This window comes from Corvus hawaiiensis, chromosome 7 (genome assembly GCF_020740725.1).
Source record: "Corvus hawaiiensis isolate bCorHaw1 chromosome 7, bCorHaw1.pri.cur, whole genome shotgun sequence".
Classification (NCBI taxonomy): Eukaryota; Metazoa; Chordata; class Aves; order Passeriformes; family Corvidae; genus Corvus; species Corvus hawaiiensis.
In genome coordinates this window covers 23,603,501-23,618,310 of record NC_063219.1, presented here as the reverse complement: position 1 = coordinate 23,618,310, position 14,810 = coordinate 23,603,501, and the positions used below count along the sequence as shown (strand labels likewise).

The 14,810-nt window shown below is 36.8% G+C and overlaps 1 protein-coding gene across 10 annotated transcripts in view; it reads left to right on the top strand.

Annotated features, from left to right (window-relative positions):
- The window catches only part of SLC4A10 (solute carrier family 4 member 10), a 154,676-nt gene that overhangs the window by 56,439 nt on the left and 83,427 nt on the right, over positions 1-14,810 (top strand). For all 10 annotated transcript variants that reach the window (XR_007204986.1, XR_007204985.1, XR_007204987.1 and 7 more), the window contains exons 2-3: positions 2,406-2,487; positions 14,058-14,204. Coding sequence is in view for 7 of the 10 variants with exons in the window: in XM_048310260.1 (XP_048166217.1) it covers positions 2,406-2,487; positions 14,058-14,204 (229 nt within the window). In the remaining 3 variants the exon portion in view is untranslated. The remainder of the gene's footprint in view (positions 1-2,405; positions 2,488-14,057; positions 14,205-14,810) is intronic.

The window sequence follows — 14,810 nt, the reverse complement described above, 5'->3', positions numbered from 1 at the left end:
AAATAATAAGTTCATAGTTTTCCTGAAATTCTAATAAAAAGCAGAGCATTACTAATTAAAATTAGGTTTCCAGTCTCTATTCATCCAGGGGAAAGTGGAGTGGGATCTGTTTTTACTGGTATTGTGATAGTCCTCACCACCCAATAAGTTTAAGCACTAAACTACAAGAGAACCTTTGTGTCACCTCTCCCCTCCAAGGGGGCAGTACAGGAATCACAGAAATTACTTCTAGAGTAAATGCAGTATAACTCTTGTACTGGTAAATACAAGGTGGCTTTCATGCTGCTCCCTGGGAAGTCAGCATGTTCAGTGCAAGGCCTGTTTAATTGGACTTTGCTCAGAGTTTGACAAGTGAATTGCTAACAACACAGTACTCCCAATTAAGCTGTTTGTCCCTGTAATATTAGTGGAATAAACCCACTTCTGAGAATGAGGCAAGGCTGAGACTTGCTGTGACATTACAGGAAGAGGAGGCAGAGAAGCAAAAGACTGCCAGAAGCTGAAAATTGAACACATGGGAAAGGAGAAGTCAAAGTGTATGAGCATATTTTGATAAATATTAATGAATTAATTTGTATTTAATTTACTTAGATAAAGGCTTTAAACTGTCCAGCAATTTAGTATGTTCCCCACTGTAAATTTTCCCTAACATTGCTTCGTTTCTGATGTGTATGTCTTGTGCTAGAGCAGCATTACTTATGATATGGCTCTAATGCTTGGCCTTTGACATCCTGCTTAATCACTCACCCAGGGGCATTGCATTGTTACATCTAACTGCTTTAAAATAATGGATTCATTTTACTGAAATGATCAAATGGTTTGTGCGAAGTTATACTTCCCTGGTACATCTTAACAGGTTATTATCTAATTCTAAATTTTTAAAAGACAAAACAGTTTCAATAGAAGGCTGTTTCTTATTGTCATATTTTAGTTATGTACTATTATCTGTGGGAAAGGTCTAATAAAGACATTTTAACACTTGGTCTTTCTTTCTTTAACAGCCCAGATGCTTGGTGCTGACACATTCATAGGATTTTTGTATGTAAGATAGCTACAGCATGACAGCTATTTTTAAAAAAGAGAGGACCCTGAAACAAAACTTCACATCCAGAATGCACCACATCCAGCTATATAAGTGAATCTTTTTGCCTGGGACATCTGATCTTTAAGGAGAAGTGCTCAGAGTTTAATTCCTTATTATATTCCATTGCATTCTATATATAGATTCATATTTATCATGTAACACTGGTATTTAAATCCCCTTGCTTCAGACTTGCATTTAGATACCAATTTTATATATTGAAATCAAAGAGTTCTAGTTCTAATATCACTTACTAAAACCCCTCTACTTGTGACAAGTGAATATAAATCCATGATATATTAATTGATACTTTTGTATAATGCATCATTTTTCATAATAGTTTAACGGAAACTGCTCTAAATCATGTTGTGAAATATAGACTGTATTTGACTGCTGGGTTTTTTCACAAGTGATGTCAAACTCATAGTGAACCGAATACTCATTTTAGCATGGCATCTAGTGCCTTGTTGCTGAACTCCCAGATTTTCTGTTCAGGGAAATGTGTTCTTTCTCTTTCTCTTTCTCTTTTTCTTTCTCTTTCTGTCAGAAATGACAAAATCACTGATTTCTGTAGCTTACCTAGCCTGAATACAATACACTAGTTGATAACGTACTACATTTACAGTGCAGTAGAGAGTACAGTTAAAATGCATGTTTGACTAAAAATTAAACATGAATATGTTCCTGAGGAAGAACAGCTTTTCTGTTTTCTGCTCTTAATGTGTGCTGCCTGCCTTTATACTAAATTCAGCTTGGTGTTTGTAAAGAAAGGCAAAGTCTTTGCAATTCACAAGTAAGTGAAGCCAGTTGTTTTCATGGTGTTAGTTTTATTTCTTACCATATTGTCACTGAGTATTATTGTCTAGCTTTGCCAAAGTATAAGGAGTCTTCGTAACAATAATTTGGGAATTCTGCTAGTAGCTCAGGATCCTGGTGTAAAGACAAAAATACATGTGCAACCCCTTACTTCAGGTGAATGAGAATAAAGGTGCCTTGGTCAGACATTTCTTCTGTCATCTTTTTTATTGTCCTATTGACTCACGTTTTTCTTGGTTTCTGGTAACCAGTGTTTACTCACCATCTTGCAGGGTTTACCAGGAGAAGTTTTGCACATCAAAGTTAGCTGTAATCGCACCTCAGTAAAAACTGATGCGTAAGAAATAGATTTTAATAAGGAAAATTAAATTCTTAAACCCCTTTTCGTTCTTGAGTTGGAAAAATCAATAATTAAATATTAAAAACATCTTTGTTTTACAGTACTGTAAAATCTTGACAATAGTTTCCAAATGAAAGTAGCTTAGCTGTCCTTTTTTCTCTTTTGTAGAGAAATGATGAAGAGGCTGTTGTGGATAGAGGTGGAACTCGCTCCATTCTCAAGACACATTTTGAAAAGGAAGATCTAGAAGGTGAGGGATGATTACTCTGTGCTTTATGTTGTCACATTCTTCTGAAAGTACTGAAATAAAATTCTAATGTGTAAAGTCATTGATTTGAGCAGGGATGCAAAGAGACAAGAGAGTAGAATCTCATAATTTATTTTAAAAAGAGAAATATTACTGTCTTCTCACAACAGTGTCCAGAAACAGGTGACGGTGGAAGGAGTTTGCTAGTTTTCGGTGATCTATAGTCAAGTTGTGTAAATATGGATGTGTGACTTTAGATAAGTCTTTTAAACTTTCAAATATGCAGATGCAAACAGGACTGTTGATTTAGTACTTATCAAGGGTTCTACATTTGCATTACAATCCTCATGTAGTTGCTTAGCCACATCTTCAGCTGAACAAAAATATTCTGGAGTGTCACAGATTGGATACATGCTTGATGATATCTACTGTGGAAACCACCTAAAATGACCATGTAGAAGAAGTGAGAAATTGTGAGAACTGTTTCATAATACTGGTCTAATGAGTCAGTTGCATTTCTATTTCTTTAGTGTATCTCAAACTTTGGTTACTACTGTACTTAAACTCTTGTATTGAGTTGTGTGAGCCCCCAAGTCATAGTTATCATGAAAATGAGTTTCTGTTGCACATATGATATCCCTTTCCTGATATTGGAACTGACTGATTTTGTTAGCTTCTTGTAGTGGGACATGGAGGTTCCTGTCTTTGTCACACAGATCCACATGAACTAGCCCAAAAGAAATATTAAGATCAACATGCTACATCTGAAAAGTTCCCTCCTTCAGTTCTAAAGAGCAATATCTCCATCTGTGCAGGAACTTGGGCTTTCTGAACGCCTACCATTGATTACTTCATAATTTTTTTCTTTTTTTCTCTGGCTGTATGATCTCTGTGTTCTCTGCTACATATTGGCCATATTGATGATTTCATGGAAATACCAACATGTTACACAGCAACTCCCTGTTATTGCTTCCTTCGGCAGTGCCTCCCTCAAAAAGCCGATGTAGCTGCATTTGAAAGGGGCCTGGCTGTGTCTGTATGAGGTTGTCTCTCACAGAAGGATGTTAACTGTTGTGCAGTGTAGCATGTATGAGGTCGGTGGCTCTCCACTCAGTCTGGGGAAGTCTGAGTGTGTGCAAGGATATACCTCAGGGAAGATGTTTCCAGAGTGGCATTTAGAGTTTTGGTGTCTCCAGGAATAAGAGTACCAGTGGGTCAGGCTGGCAATGACAGTGTTGGACTTAGGCAAAAAACCTCCTATTTTGAATCTCACATTTAATCTTCTGTGGTCTTCAGTCCCTTGATCGCATCCTTGACCAAAGAGAAACCATTGTATCTGGTGTCCTTAGAGGAACACCTAATGGAAGAGTGGGAGCTCCCTGTTTCCCTTTCTCTGTGGTACTGACTCAAAGAGTTTTTGCAGGGTAAGTCTACCCACAAAAATATGCTTTTTCTGAGTCATTTTATTGATGATGGTAAGGTGGCATTTCAAAAATGGACAGCTTTCTGGGGAATGACATCTTTAAGATCAGCCACATGAGCAGACTCAAGCATTACGTTTGTCAGAATTACTGTGATGTTCCACATGTGACTACATGGAACATAATTTAAGAACTGTATTTAATTACTTTTTTTCCCCACCATCCTATATGTGTAGAGTTGCTCCTGTGAAATATCAGTGAAAATATTATTTCAAAGATCTGCTCCTAGGATGTTATCAATAGAAATTGGAACATGGCAGTGACACTCCCACAATCTTCCCATCATTTTAAATTGAATTAAATTTAGAATACTGAAAAATGCTGCAGTTAGCAAATGAATCTGCTTTTATTAAAAATAAAATCCCAATGTTTCATAATGTTCTAAGAAAACAGTTTTTCAGTATAGAATCAATCCTTCATAATGCAATTAGCTTTCTCAGATAAATTTCATGCTCACTCTTAAGTTCAGATCAGTTTGTCTTTAAGTATATAATCACTACATTCAAAAATACCAAGTGAAATAGTAAGTTCTGAAAAGATTGCAGATTTTAATATCCAATTGCAGTTTAACAGCATGTCCATTTGTTTTGCAGTACATCTAGGCACTTCTCCCCCTGGAAACAGTGAATGTGACTCACAAATGTCTGTCTTATTCACTGAACATTGTGTTGGGTTCTGCTGAAAAATGTACCTTTTTCCTAATGACATAACAACTATGAAATATGAAATTAAATAATCAGGTGCTAATTGCATATCTTAGAAAAAGAATATAATCAGACTATTCATATGTATTATGTAATTAGCCTTTTGACAGACATTTAATTGGGTTTATGTTTTAAAAACGTAAATAGCTAGTTACTGAATATTCTGGGGAAGACTAGCTTTGCCAGCATTTAGGTTTCAATGGCACCATGACAGCAACATTTCAAAAATTGCAATTCGTATGGAAAACTACAGGTTTAAATCTGAAAATCAGTATTAAATTTCTTCTTATTAAATCTTATAGTTGTAAGTATTTTGTCCTTTTTTTTTTTTTTAAATTTTACACTATCAACATTTGAACTTCAGAAATACTGATTTAAATGTGTACTAAAATTTCCATCTGAAATTTCTTGGCCTAGCAAATATTTGGATTTGCATATTTTAGGCAGTCCTTGTGCAAGTATATTGCAAGTACATTTCTTGTTGAAAGCATGAAGATATGGTGATTAATCCTGCCTCAAAGAACAGACACAAGAATAGATTTTTGGCTCAGTCTCTCTAGATCAGTGTTTTCTTTCCCTGAGCAGTATAGTAAAAATTTAGGAACTTAAGACAGGAACTGCAGTACTTATGGGATGTAATGCTCATATTAGTGCCAGTAATGATACTTGCAGTAAGTACTTCAAATTGTGTCTTTTTACTTAAGTTTTGTAGTGCTTTAGAGGTGAATTGTTTGCAGAGCTTTGGCATTCAGATTTTCAGCATGAATTATTTTTCCATGTAAATAATTTTTTGTGAGTTGTAAGGTCAGGATCAGTCAGTAATATTGAATAAGTCATTTGTCTGACTGTTGCATTAATGTAGGGACAGAGAAAGCATTTCTAAAAGCAAAAAAAGATTATCTTCTATGGTTACAATCATCTGTTTCGCATGTTATCTTTCAATGTGTGTACAGACTAAAATCCTACTGAAATAAACATGCTCTCATTTTTATCAGTGGTGGAATTCCTAAACGAGAATTGGGCACTGATTCTGGATGCTCAAGTACTTAATTGTCAAAGGACAGGTTGTACATGTACCTGTTCTGAGAGCAGCTAGGCAAATTTTCATGGACAGATGTGCACATCAGCGTTACTCTCTGCTTATTCCATGCACTTGTCTCTGGCTGGCTGCCATTGCTTCAATGTATGCTCAGGAAGAACAGTTTTCTGATCAAATGGATATACCTACTTTTTATCTCTGCGGTCAAAAATACTTGGATTGCACTGTGCTGGAGATGTTAGATTCTCTCAGGTCACATGCTGAGACTTTTGGACTGTGTAGATATGCAAAGGGATTGACATTAAATACAGTCTGACCAATGTCTTTTCCTTATGCCCACCATAATATTAGCTGAGAGGAAAAGTGACTGTTCCATGGCCATCCTTGCTGGAGGTGGCCAGCTGCAGATTGAGGATTTTTGTGAGAGTATTTCAGAACTGCTGTGTGTATTACTGTGGCCTGGTTTGAGAAGCAGCTTCAACCGGAAGATGGCTGGAGATTAGATTGTTAGGTGAAGGTCCAAGCATGAATCAGGGATGAATTCTGTCTCTGTTGGAGAAAATTGGAAAATTATCCTTGATTCAGAGAAGTCAAGATTTTGCTTAAGGTTTTTATGTTTCATTCATTTAAGCTGCCTAAGTGGCGTGGGAAAATTTGCCTCATGGGAAATCAAGTTTGCCATGTTTCACATCTCTGAGGACACATAAAACACTGTATCCAGTATATGCATCACTGTATATCAGAATATGCATTCTGACACTTTTGACAAAATTCAGATTACTTGGATTGCTTACTGAAAGTCACAAAAAACCTTCAAGCTTAATTACAATGTAAATGTCACTAGCACAACACAGAATGATGCAGAAGCTGAGGCTTTAAACTTAATAAACCAAAAATTAATTTTAAATTTTGTAGAGATATTTTGTAATTAAAAACCTGCATGAAGATTAATTTTTATAGTAGATGTCCTGCTGAACAGAAAAGGTGAGATTCCAGAGTATTTAATTATTCTCTTTTAAAAATAGTTACTTCTGTTATTTTTTTTTCTTTTTAGATTTGTTCTAGTTTGTGACAATAATTTAAAAATAATTTTCATGAAATTTTGATTACATACTGTTAGGGTTAATATATTAAAAACCTCATTGTGATTAAATGCTAATCTCCATATATTATTATGTAGTAGAAGTTTGAGTGGCTATAGTTTTCTAAGTAGCCTTTTATTCTCAGAGACTGGACCTTCTGGTAGAAATAACATCACAGTACACCCCTCTGCCACTGACATTTTTTACCTGAAAATTAATAGGACCTAGCAGCTCATAGGAGTGAGAGAATATAAAGTATGTTAACATGGCCTTGATTCACCTATGTCTCAATGTAGAAGCAAGTCAGATACCAGCTCTGCTTGGTCAGACAGGAACATCAATCAAGATTTCCCTTCCCTTTGGCTTCCAGGATGCTACAGCCTACTGCAAATAATTTGTTACCATGTCAGTACAGATCCCCTGCTCCAAACTGCCTTGCCTGTGCTTCCCTTGGGTACCCTGCTCACCCTGATGTTCACTTTGACCTCACTCGTGCTCCTTGCAGCGATGTTTGCTGCACTTAGATGGGCACAATAAAAGCTGTGGAAGCAGAGTCAGGGAATGATTTGGTTTAGTCTCTACCTGAAAGGTTGCTCTTTCATTTTGTTGCCTACCAGCTATTACATACTGGAGCTTGTTCCATTTGTGATTTCTAAGTCACATGTTTCTGTACTGCCTCTCATCTGGTTTTTGTTTTCTTTTTCCTATGTAATTCAATATTCCTTGAGATCTCACTTTTTTCCTTTTGTCTTGGCAGTCACCTGGTTTGATCCCTTTGGATGGGTTCTCTTGTCCCTTCTCAGGAGTTTCTGTGTTTGTGGGAGGGTGGTTCACCTTGAAGATTCATGAATAACTTTGAAGGTTATGTTCACAAAATCTCTTTGAAATGATGAATAATGAAATAATGGAAGCAAACAAGAGCCACAGTGTTGGTTGAACACCACAGTCCTTAGCTGATCATAAAGTTTGGTTGTGAATTTGGTTTGAATTTGCTCTGAGCTTCACAGACAGGAAACCTTTTCAGTATTTGTAGGGAGTAATATTTTCAAATATTTCACTTTGTGAAATCCCAGATGCAACTGACACAAACCAATTTGCCATTATTGGTGAAAGCTGCTAAATTGCAGCATCAGAAGACAGAAACATTCCTTTTTTAACACACAGTTGTACTAGTACTGAGGTTGCTTTTTTTTTTTTTTTTGGCTCGTTGCTAGTTTAGAAATATAGGCCAAATTCTTCCCTCCAATAACCACAGCTTCTCTCTCCATCAGTGGAAAGAGGTTGTGTATCTGAGCCAGGTCCTTTTACATTCTGTGTCTGCTGGCTTTTTTTCTTTTGTCTGGCAGGCAAGGTCCTGATCTCGTGATTGAGCCATACATACAACACCTCTGGACTCCTCTGGAGGAATGTAGGAAATTTGGAACATAAGCGCTGGTTAAAAAGAATTTTTAGCCCACCCACAACCTGGAAAAATATTTTTTTAAAAGACAAGATTTTTTTGGGATGGCAGTGAGTGATTGAGGTTCTTTAAAAGGTCCTTAACTTTAATGACTTCAGTGAGATGCTCTTATCCTCCATATTCAACGTGTCCTTAATGTTATCTTGGGCCAGGGATATTGTTTTAATTTTTTTCTCTATAATTTATGTTGTAATCTACCCTAGAATATAAATTACATGTATAATCTAAAACAATTTTTGAAGGTTTTCTTGTCAGTTCCTACAAATTATAGCATGGCAAAAAGGTGAAAAATGCATTTTGGACAAACCATAACCACAAACAGCAATGTAAATGGTTAATTTAGGAAGGATTGCTTTTGTCCTTTCTGCTTTTTCTTCACCTCTGCCTCCCTGCTGCACTACAGTAACGAATCATGAGTCATGTACTCTCTACTCCTACACAATTCACCATAATCACTTTTTTTCCTATAAGGAAAAAGGCAAATTTTTTAACCCTACGTGGACTGATGTATTCTGTCTCTACCTCACTGTCCATTTTTGAGAGAATGAAAAATTGCATTTGGTTCAACTCTAGCTGTCAATGCATAAAAGAGGCTTCAAGGCACTGAGTGTTTTCCAGAGGACGGAGAAACCCCTCTGGTCCTGCTGAGGTCAGCAGTCATCTGAGACTTGGCTTGAACCACTGGCAAAGTATCCTCTCTCAAGGCATCTTGCCTTTGAAGTGTGCTTCCTCAGTAGGTCACAGAAGCCTGCCTTTGCTCTTTCTGGAGGTGTTTCAAGACCCATCTGTTCCCTTATCTGCCCCTTCCCTCCATACCTGTGAGCAGGGATCTGAAAGCCTTGGTGTCAGCAGGTGCCTCAGGCAGATTCTGATAATCCCAGGTGGAAGGCAGCACAGGCACATGTACCCTGAGCATCTGGTGCTCATGGATGTTCAGATCCAGGACAGTCATTTTTTTGTACAATAGCCACCATGTTGGCTGGTCACTACCAGCCATGTTGAGTTCCACATTCCTGGTGTAACATGGAGACCTGAGAGAGGTTTGCTCCTCTCCATAGTTTGTGCTGTGTTTATGTTACAATTTTAAAAGGCAGAATTGGCTTAGGTGTCAGTGAGCCATAGGATTCATCTGGTCTTCTGAGCCTTTTCTATTAACCTTACAGTAGCATCAGTAGTGTTTTATTGTAGAAAGACTATGATTCTGTTCTTGCAAAAACACACTCTGGACTAAAATGTTGATTTATTCCAGATGGGCTGCCAGGAAAGTGAAACATGACCACATGCATTAGTATTTTCAGTATTAGCATTCAGGAGCAAATAATTTTTAAAAACAGACCCTCTGAGAAAATACAGCAATACACAAAGGTTATTTACAATGTGAAAGCTTATTAAAGAAATGCAATGCACTCAATCAATCTGCTCTGCAGTGACCTTTATACAATGCTACACATTCACTGGTAAATTGTATAAAGATTGTTTATTAAAAAAAGTCTGTATTTTGAATGAAATTGCACATAGCTTGGGAACATGATGCCTTAGGTTTTAACTTCTATATTTTTCAGATTCTGTACTGCTCAGTGTGTGGCTCTGAAGTTTCTTGTAGCCTGTTAATTTCTGCTCTCTTGTGCTGGTTAGACATAACAAAGCCTCTCCAGGCCTGCTCTTCAAGGACATCTAGACTGTCCTAGGCCCAAAAGTATGAACCAAAGAGCCTCTAAGAGGGGGTAAGCTGAGGGGAATTACATCATTAAACTGAAGCTTTAATTGGAGAATTAACCCTGCTATGCAAATGAACCAAACCTATAAAAGTGTGAAGAACTCGTGACCTGGGGTCCATCTTGGGGTCCATCTTGCAATAGCCTCTGGCTCCCCAGGGAGTACCTTTGAAGGCCTTTCAAATAAATCTCTTTTATTCCCTTACTCCTGTCTAGTCTCTGTTTCTAGGAGGCCTCTTAGGGCATCAAACAAAACCCAGAATATAAAGGTAGTTCAAATGTATGCATTTATAGCATAAGAGCTTGTGGTTTACCATCAAAGCATTAAAACACTCCTTGGGTTAAAGTATTCTAAGGACTGAAGAAATAATAATCCATGTTATAAAGCATTCTTTTAATTTTTTACAGGATTACATTAAATCCAAATGATATAAAATATTTAAAAGGGATCCTGTTAATTATAATTATTTTTGAGGCAGATGAAAGTGCATATAGCCATGTGTAAAAATCAGGATCTCCCCTAAATTTTTGAAGAAAAAATGTATTGTGCTCTAAATGTCTTCAGTTTGTGGAGGTATGATTTCATTGCCCTAGAAAAGAGGGATATGAAATATACATTATTAATATGGATATGTCTTGCAGAGACATTTATCAGAATAAAATCTAAGTAGAAGTGGCATTTGGGGTTGCTGTTTTTCAAAGGAGAAATTATTCCTTACATTTAAATTTATTTTAAGAACCCAATAGAAAATTAATCATCTAAAAAACCAGGCTCAGAATAGCAAGCATTTTCTGCATATCCCTTGAAAATGACAGAAGTAACATCTAGAAATGGTTTTCAGAACCTGGAATTCTGGGTCTTTAAAACCAGAAGCTTATCCTAGCTACCTATCTTATGCATTAAGTAAGTGGAAGGAAAAAGAAATGTAGTGGGATTTCTAAAGCTCTGAAAACACATAACCCATTATAATTGATGGTGCTTGATGACTTAACTTATGTACTTCTGGAAATCCCATTACAATTATTTGAGTGATGTGACATTTCAAGGGAAAATGGAGATGGAGAGAAAGGATTTGTAAATGTTTCCTGTAATTTAGTGGAATTAAGATCTATTTAATGGAATGCTAAGAGTACAGATTTTTTTGCCCCAGTACCTCCCATTCTTCCACAAACAATTTTAACACAGAAAACACACCCATTTGGTAGGGAGAGCAAGCTGTTACATTCACCTCTTAAACCATGTGTCAATTCTGTGTGAGAATGGTCATTAGGTTGTACCTGATGTCAGTGGTTTGTAGCCTGCTATGACTTACAGTTGTTACTATTTCCCATACTTTAGTGTCTTTGTAGTCTTTCCAAAAGGATGAGAAATTATGATCTAATTGAGCTAGGTGCTGTGAAAATGTATGGCAGAGCAGAATTATTTTACAATATTTGAGCAATATTTGAGCAATAGTCAGGCATTTTTAGTTGGCATCCTGATGAAGTAAATACTAAAACACACAAAAATATTCTTAAAGATAAATGAAAGAAATGCCCATATGCAATCAGTTACTATTTATAAGGATATCCTGGATAGTGGCTATCCTGGTTGTTCCTGACTTCACTCAATTATAGATGCTCTTTCTTTTTAGAAATTTTAGTCAGTTTTTGCTGAGGTCTGCCCTGCTCTGTCCATGTTTGACCTTCTGATCTTTTCAAATTTAGAGAGCTCGCTGTAAACTCTTGTTTAATAATGCCTTGGACAATTTGTACAGAAAAACGTACATTACGTACATTCTGGGCTCTAGTTCATAATACCTACCATGGAAAGGTTACTTGAAATAAAACAAAGAGTAATTGGATTTCTTTTGTATTTCCTCTTTCTTTTTTTGCTGCTTCTATCATTCATTGTCACTTTGTCAGCAATTTAGAATTCATTACTCTTTTGTTCCCAGATGGTCTTCTTTTTGCTCCACAGTTGTGATCTTTTAATAAACCAGAGCTACTTCTCAGATTTTTTGTATTTTGCTCTATGATTTTTCTGTAGAGAACTATTGCTTTTCCCCTGTCAGTTTCTTTTCCTCTTATTTGTCTGAACCTTGTTATAAGCACCTACATTTCTCCGTGGGTTTATTGAAATTATGCCTAGGTGGGACTCTGCTGGTCTCGGTAGATTCACATGGAAAGAGTAAAATCCACTTTGCTTTTTCCTGGTTATCTATTTCAGTTTCCACATTCCTGTTTCTTTTCAATGTGAACTGATTGTGTCTGTATAAGGAAAATTGCTGTGGCATTCAGGCACACACACACACACACACGAATGTTCTGGCACTGTTTCCCAGTGTACTGAATAAAGTACAGTCTGGACTCAAGTCCTGGTCTCAGCCCTGGAAATTAATTGAAATGTGAGTCTCAATCAACATTTCCTGATGCAGGTACAATCTGATCATTCATGTGGGAGAAAATTAGGATAAGCATGCCCACTTCTGTCACAAAGCAGCAGAAATGTACTAAATTACTAAATTAAAAAAGCAATCCATTTGCACCTCTGGAAATTACTAAATTCTTAGGATGGGTAAATCCATTCCTTTCAAAATGTTGTTTTGCTTTTTCTTCTATCGAAGGAGGGGAACAAGGAAATATAAAGTACTATATTACCCATGTCCTTCAGTATCTTTTTAATGAGTTCTTTTTATTTAATGCATTTTTCCTTGTGTAATGCACTTCTGACTGCAATGCATTTGAAATACACAAAAGGCAGCAGTTCTCTTTAAACCATATCTTGGGTTAAATGTAATAAGCAAGAAGAAAGAGTTATTTAATAAAAAAATATTTTTCAACTCATGGGCATTGTTTTAGGAAAATCTCCTAACTCTACAAGACTAGTCTCTCAAAAATTGATGCCTCTGCTTCGTAGTCTCCTCTACACTGATCACAGTTAAGGAAGTAACTAGTGTGGTGTCCAGAGTCTTTTCTCCAGCTTTTTTAGCTCTGTCTCTGCAGAGAATTCCTGTCAGCCATGAATTTCTTTGATGTTTTGTGACACATGCTGCCTTGCTGGGTTTTCTGCCTCCTCTGGAGTCTCCATGGGATTACACACCTTGTGCTACCTTAGCTTAATGTTCTTGACCTTTTTCAGATGATTGACACTGCTGAATGATTACAGCAAAGCAGCAATTATCCATGAGCTGTGTTATGTTCATTTCAAGGAGAAAATAATGTTATTTGAGATGAGTAATCTGGACTATGTCTTTCTGCTGAGTAAACATAGGAGACCTTCCTGTAGTGAGTCATGATTCCTTTCCCATTTGTTCTGGTTAGTGGTTCTTTCTTCACAGCTCTGCTGTGCTCTCCCCCTTCTAAATGCTTTACTGTGCTCTGATCCTGTTAGCCCACATAGCTAAGAGAGCTAAATATTTTGGGCTTGATTAGCAACATAAAATTCCTCAGTCTTGAAGGCAGCAGGCATGCAATATGTACCTTCTTATGTATTTAAAAAAATAAAACAGAAGAAATGAAAGCATCCTAAGCTACCAGCAATGTATTTAGGATGTGAGCACGTAAAGTTGTATAGGGAATTTGTTCTCTTGCTTACATAGTGTTTTATTGTTTTTTTCAATCTTTTTTTCCCCCCTTCGTTTTCTATTCAGTGAATTTCCCACAAGAATTTTGTCAGGGTTTGGCTCATAAATAGGAATGAGTTTGGTAAAGTTCTTATACACACAAAGCAAACAGCAACTTCACCAAATGTTCAATCCAAAGAGATCCATGTGTCTCTTCATGTTAGTGTTTTGGAAGACATTTAACAGAACACCTGTCTGGCTTTAATGAAAATTCACATACAAAGATGCAAATTTGAAGAAAAAACCATAAATCTGGCACTGCATTGTAAAGACTGCAGTACTGGGATTTCTTCCTGTATTAAGGGGTTGTGTATCTGTGATGCTTAATCATCATTATCAATACTGTTATGACTATTAACATTAGAATAATAAATATGATATAAATTCAAAATTATAATAATAATTACACCATTTGTGCTATTAAGGTTGTTAATATTGTTGTTCTGTTGCCATAGCTCCTTTCTGAAAGGTACCTTTTTTACCTGTAGGCCATCGAACGTTGTTCATTGGGGTTCACGTGCCATTGGGTGGAAGAAAGAGTCACCGACGCCATCGGCACCGCGGGCATAAACACAGAAAGAGAGACAGAGAGCGAGATTCAGGATTGGAAGATGGGAGAGAATCTCCTCCTTTTGGTAAGACAAATTTTATTTTTGGATAGGTCTTTTAATAATAAACATTAGCATGATCTGTCCTGTTATTGCTCAGACATGATTAGCAACTGGATTTTGGAGAATCCACCAGAACCTCTGCTGCTGATTCATTCCTTTGAACAAATCCACTGAAGGGTAGCAGCCAGTGGCAGTCAATGAGAAAGCTCAGTAGTTTCTAGCACTGAAGGAGCACTGTGAGAGGCTGTGTTCTCACAAAGACAGGCTGCTCCACCACTGAGGGGGGGAAGTGCCTTATGGCACCAGATGCCCTCAGGGAAGGCTCTGGAGTATTTGCCCCGAAAATGTAACATAGAAGAGCTGTGGTCCTTTACCATTAGTTTTGTAATAATGTTGATGTTACTGAAGCTGCAGTGTTTTATCAGATTCAAACCATGGTCTAGGTTGTGTTTACCTTTTTCCTAACATGACACTGTAAATGTGCCATTGTAACATGAATCTGCTAACTGAGGAATTGAGAGCAAGCAGGAAAAAACACCTTTCAGTAAACAAACCTGATATGAAACTCCTAAAATTTTACATTAGAAAACATTACAGAGAAGAGAAAAAGGTTGTCATTAATAAATTACT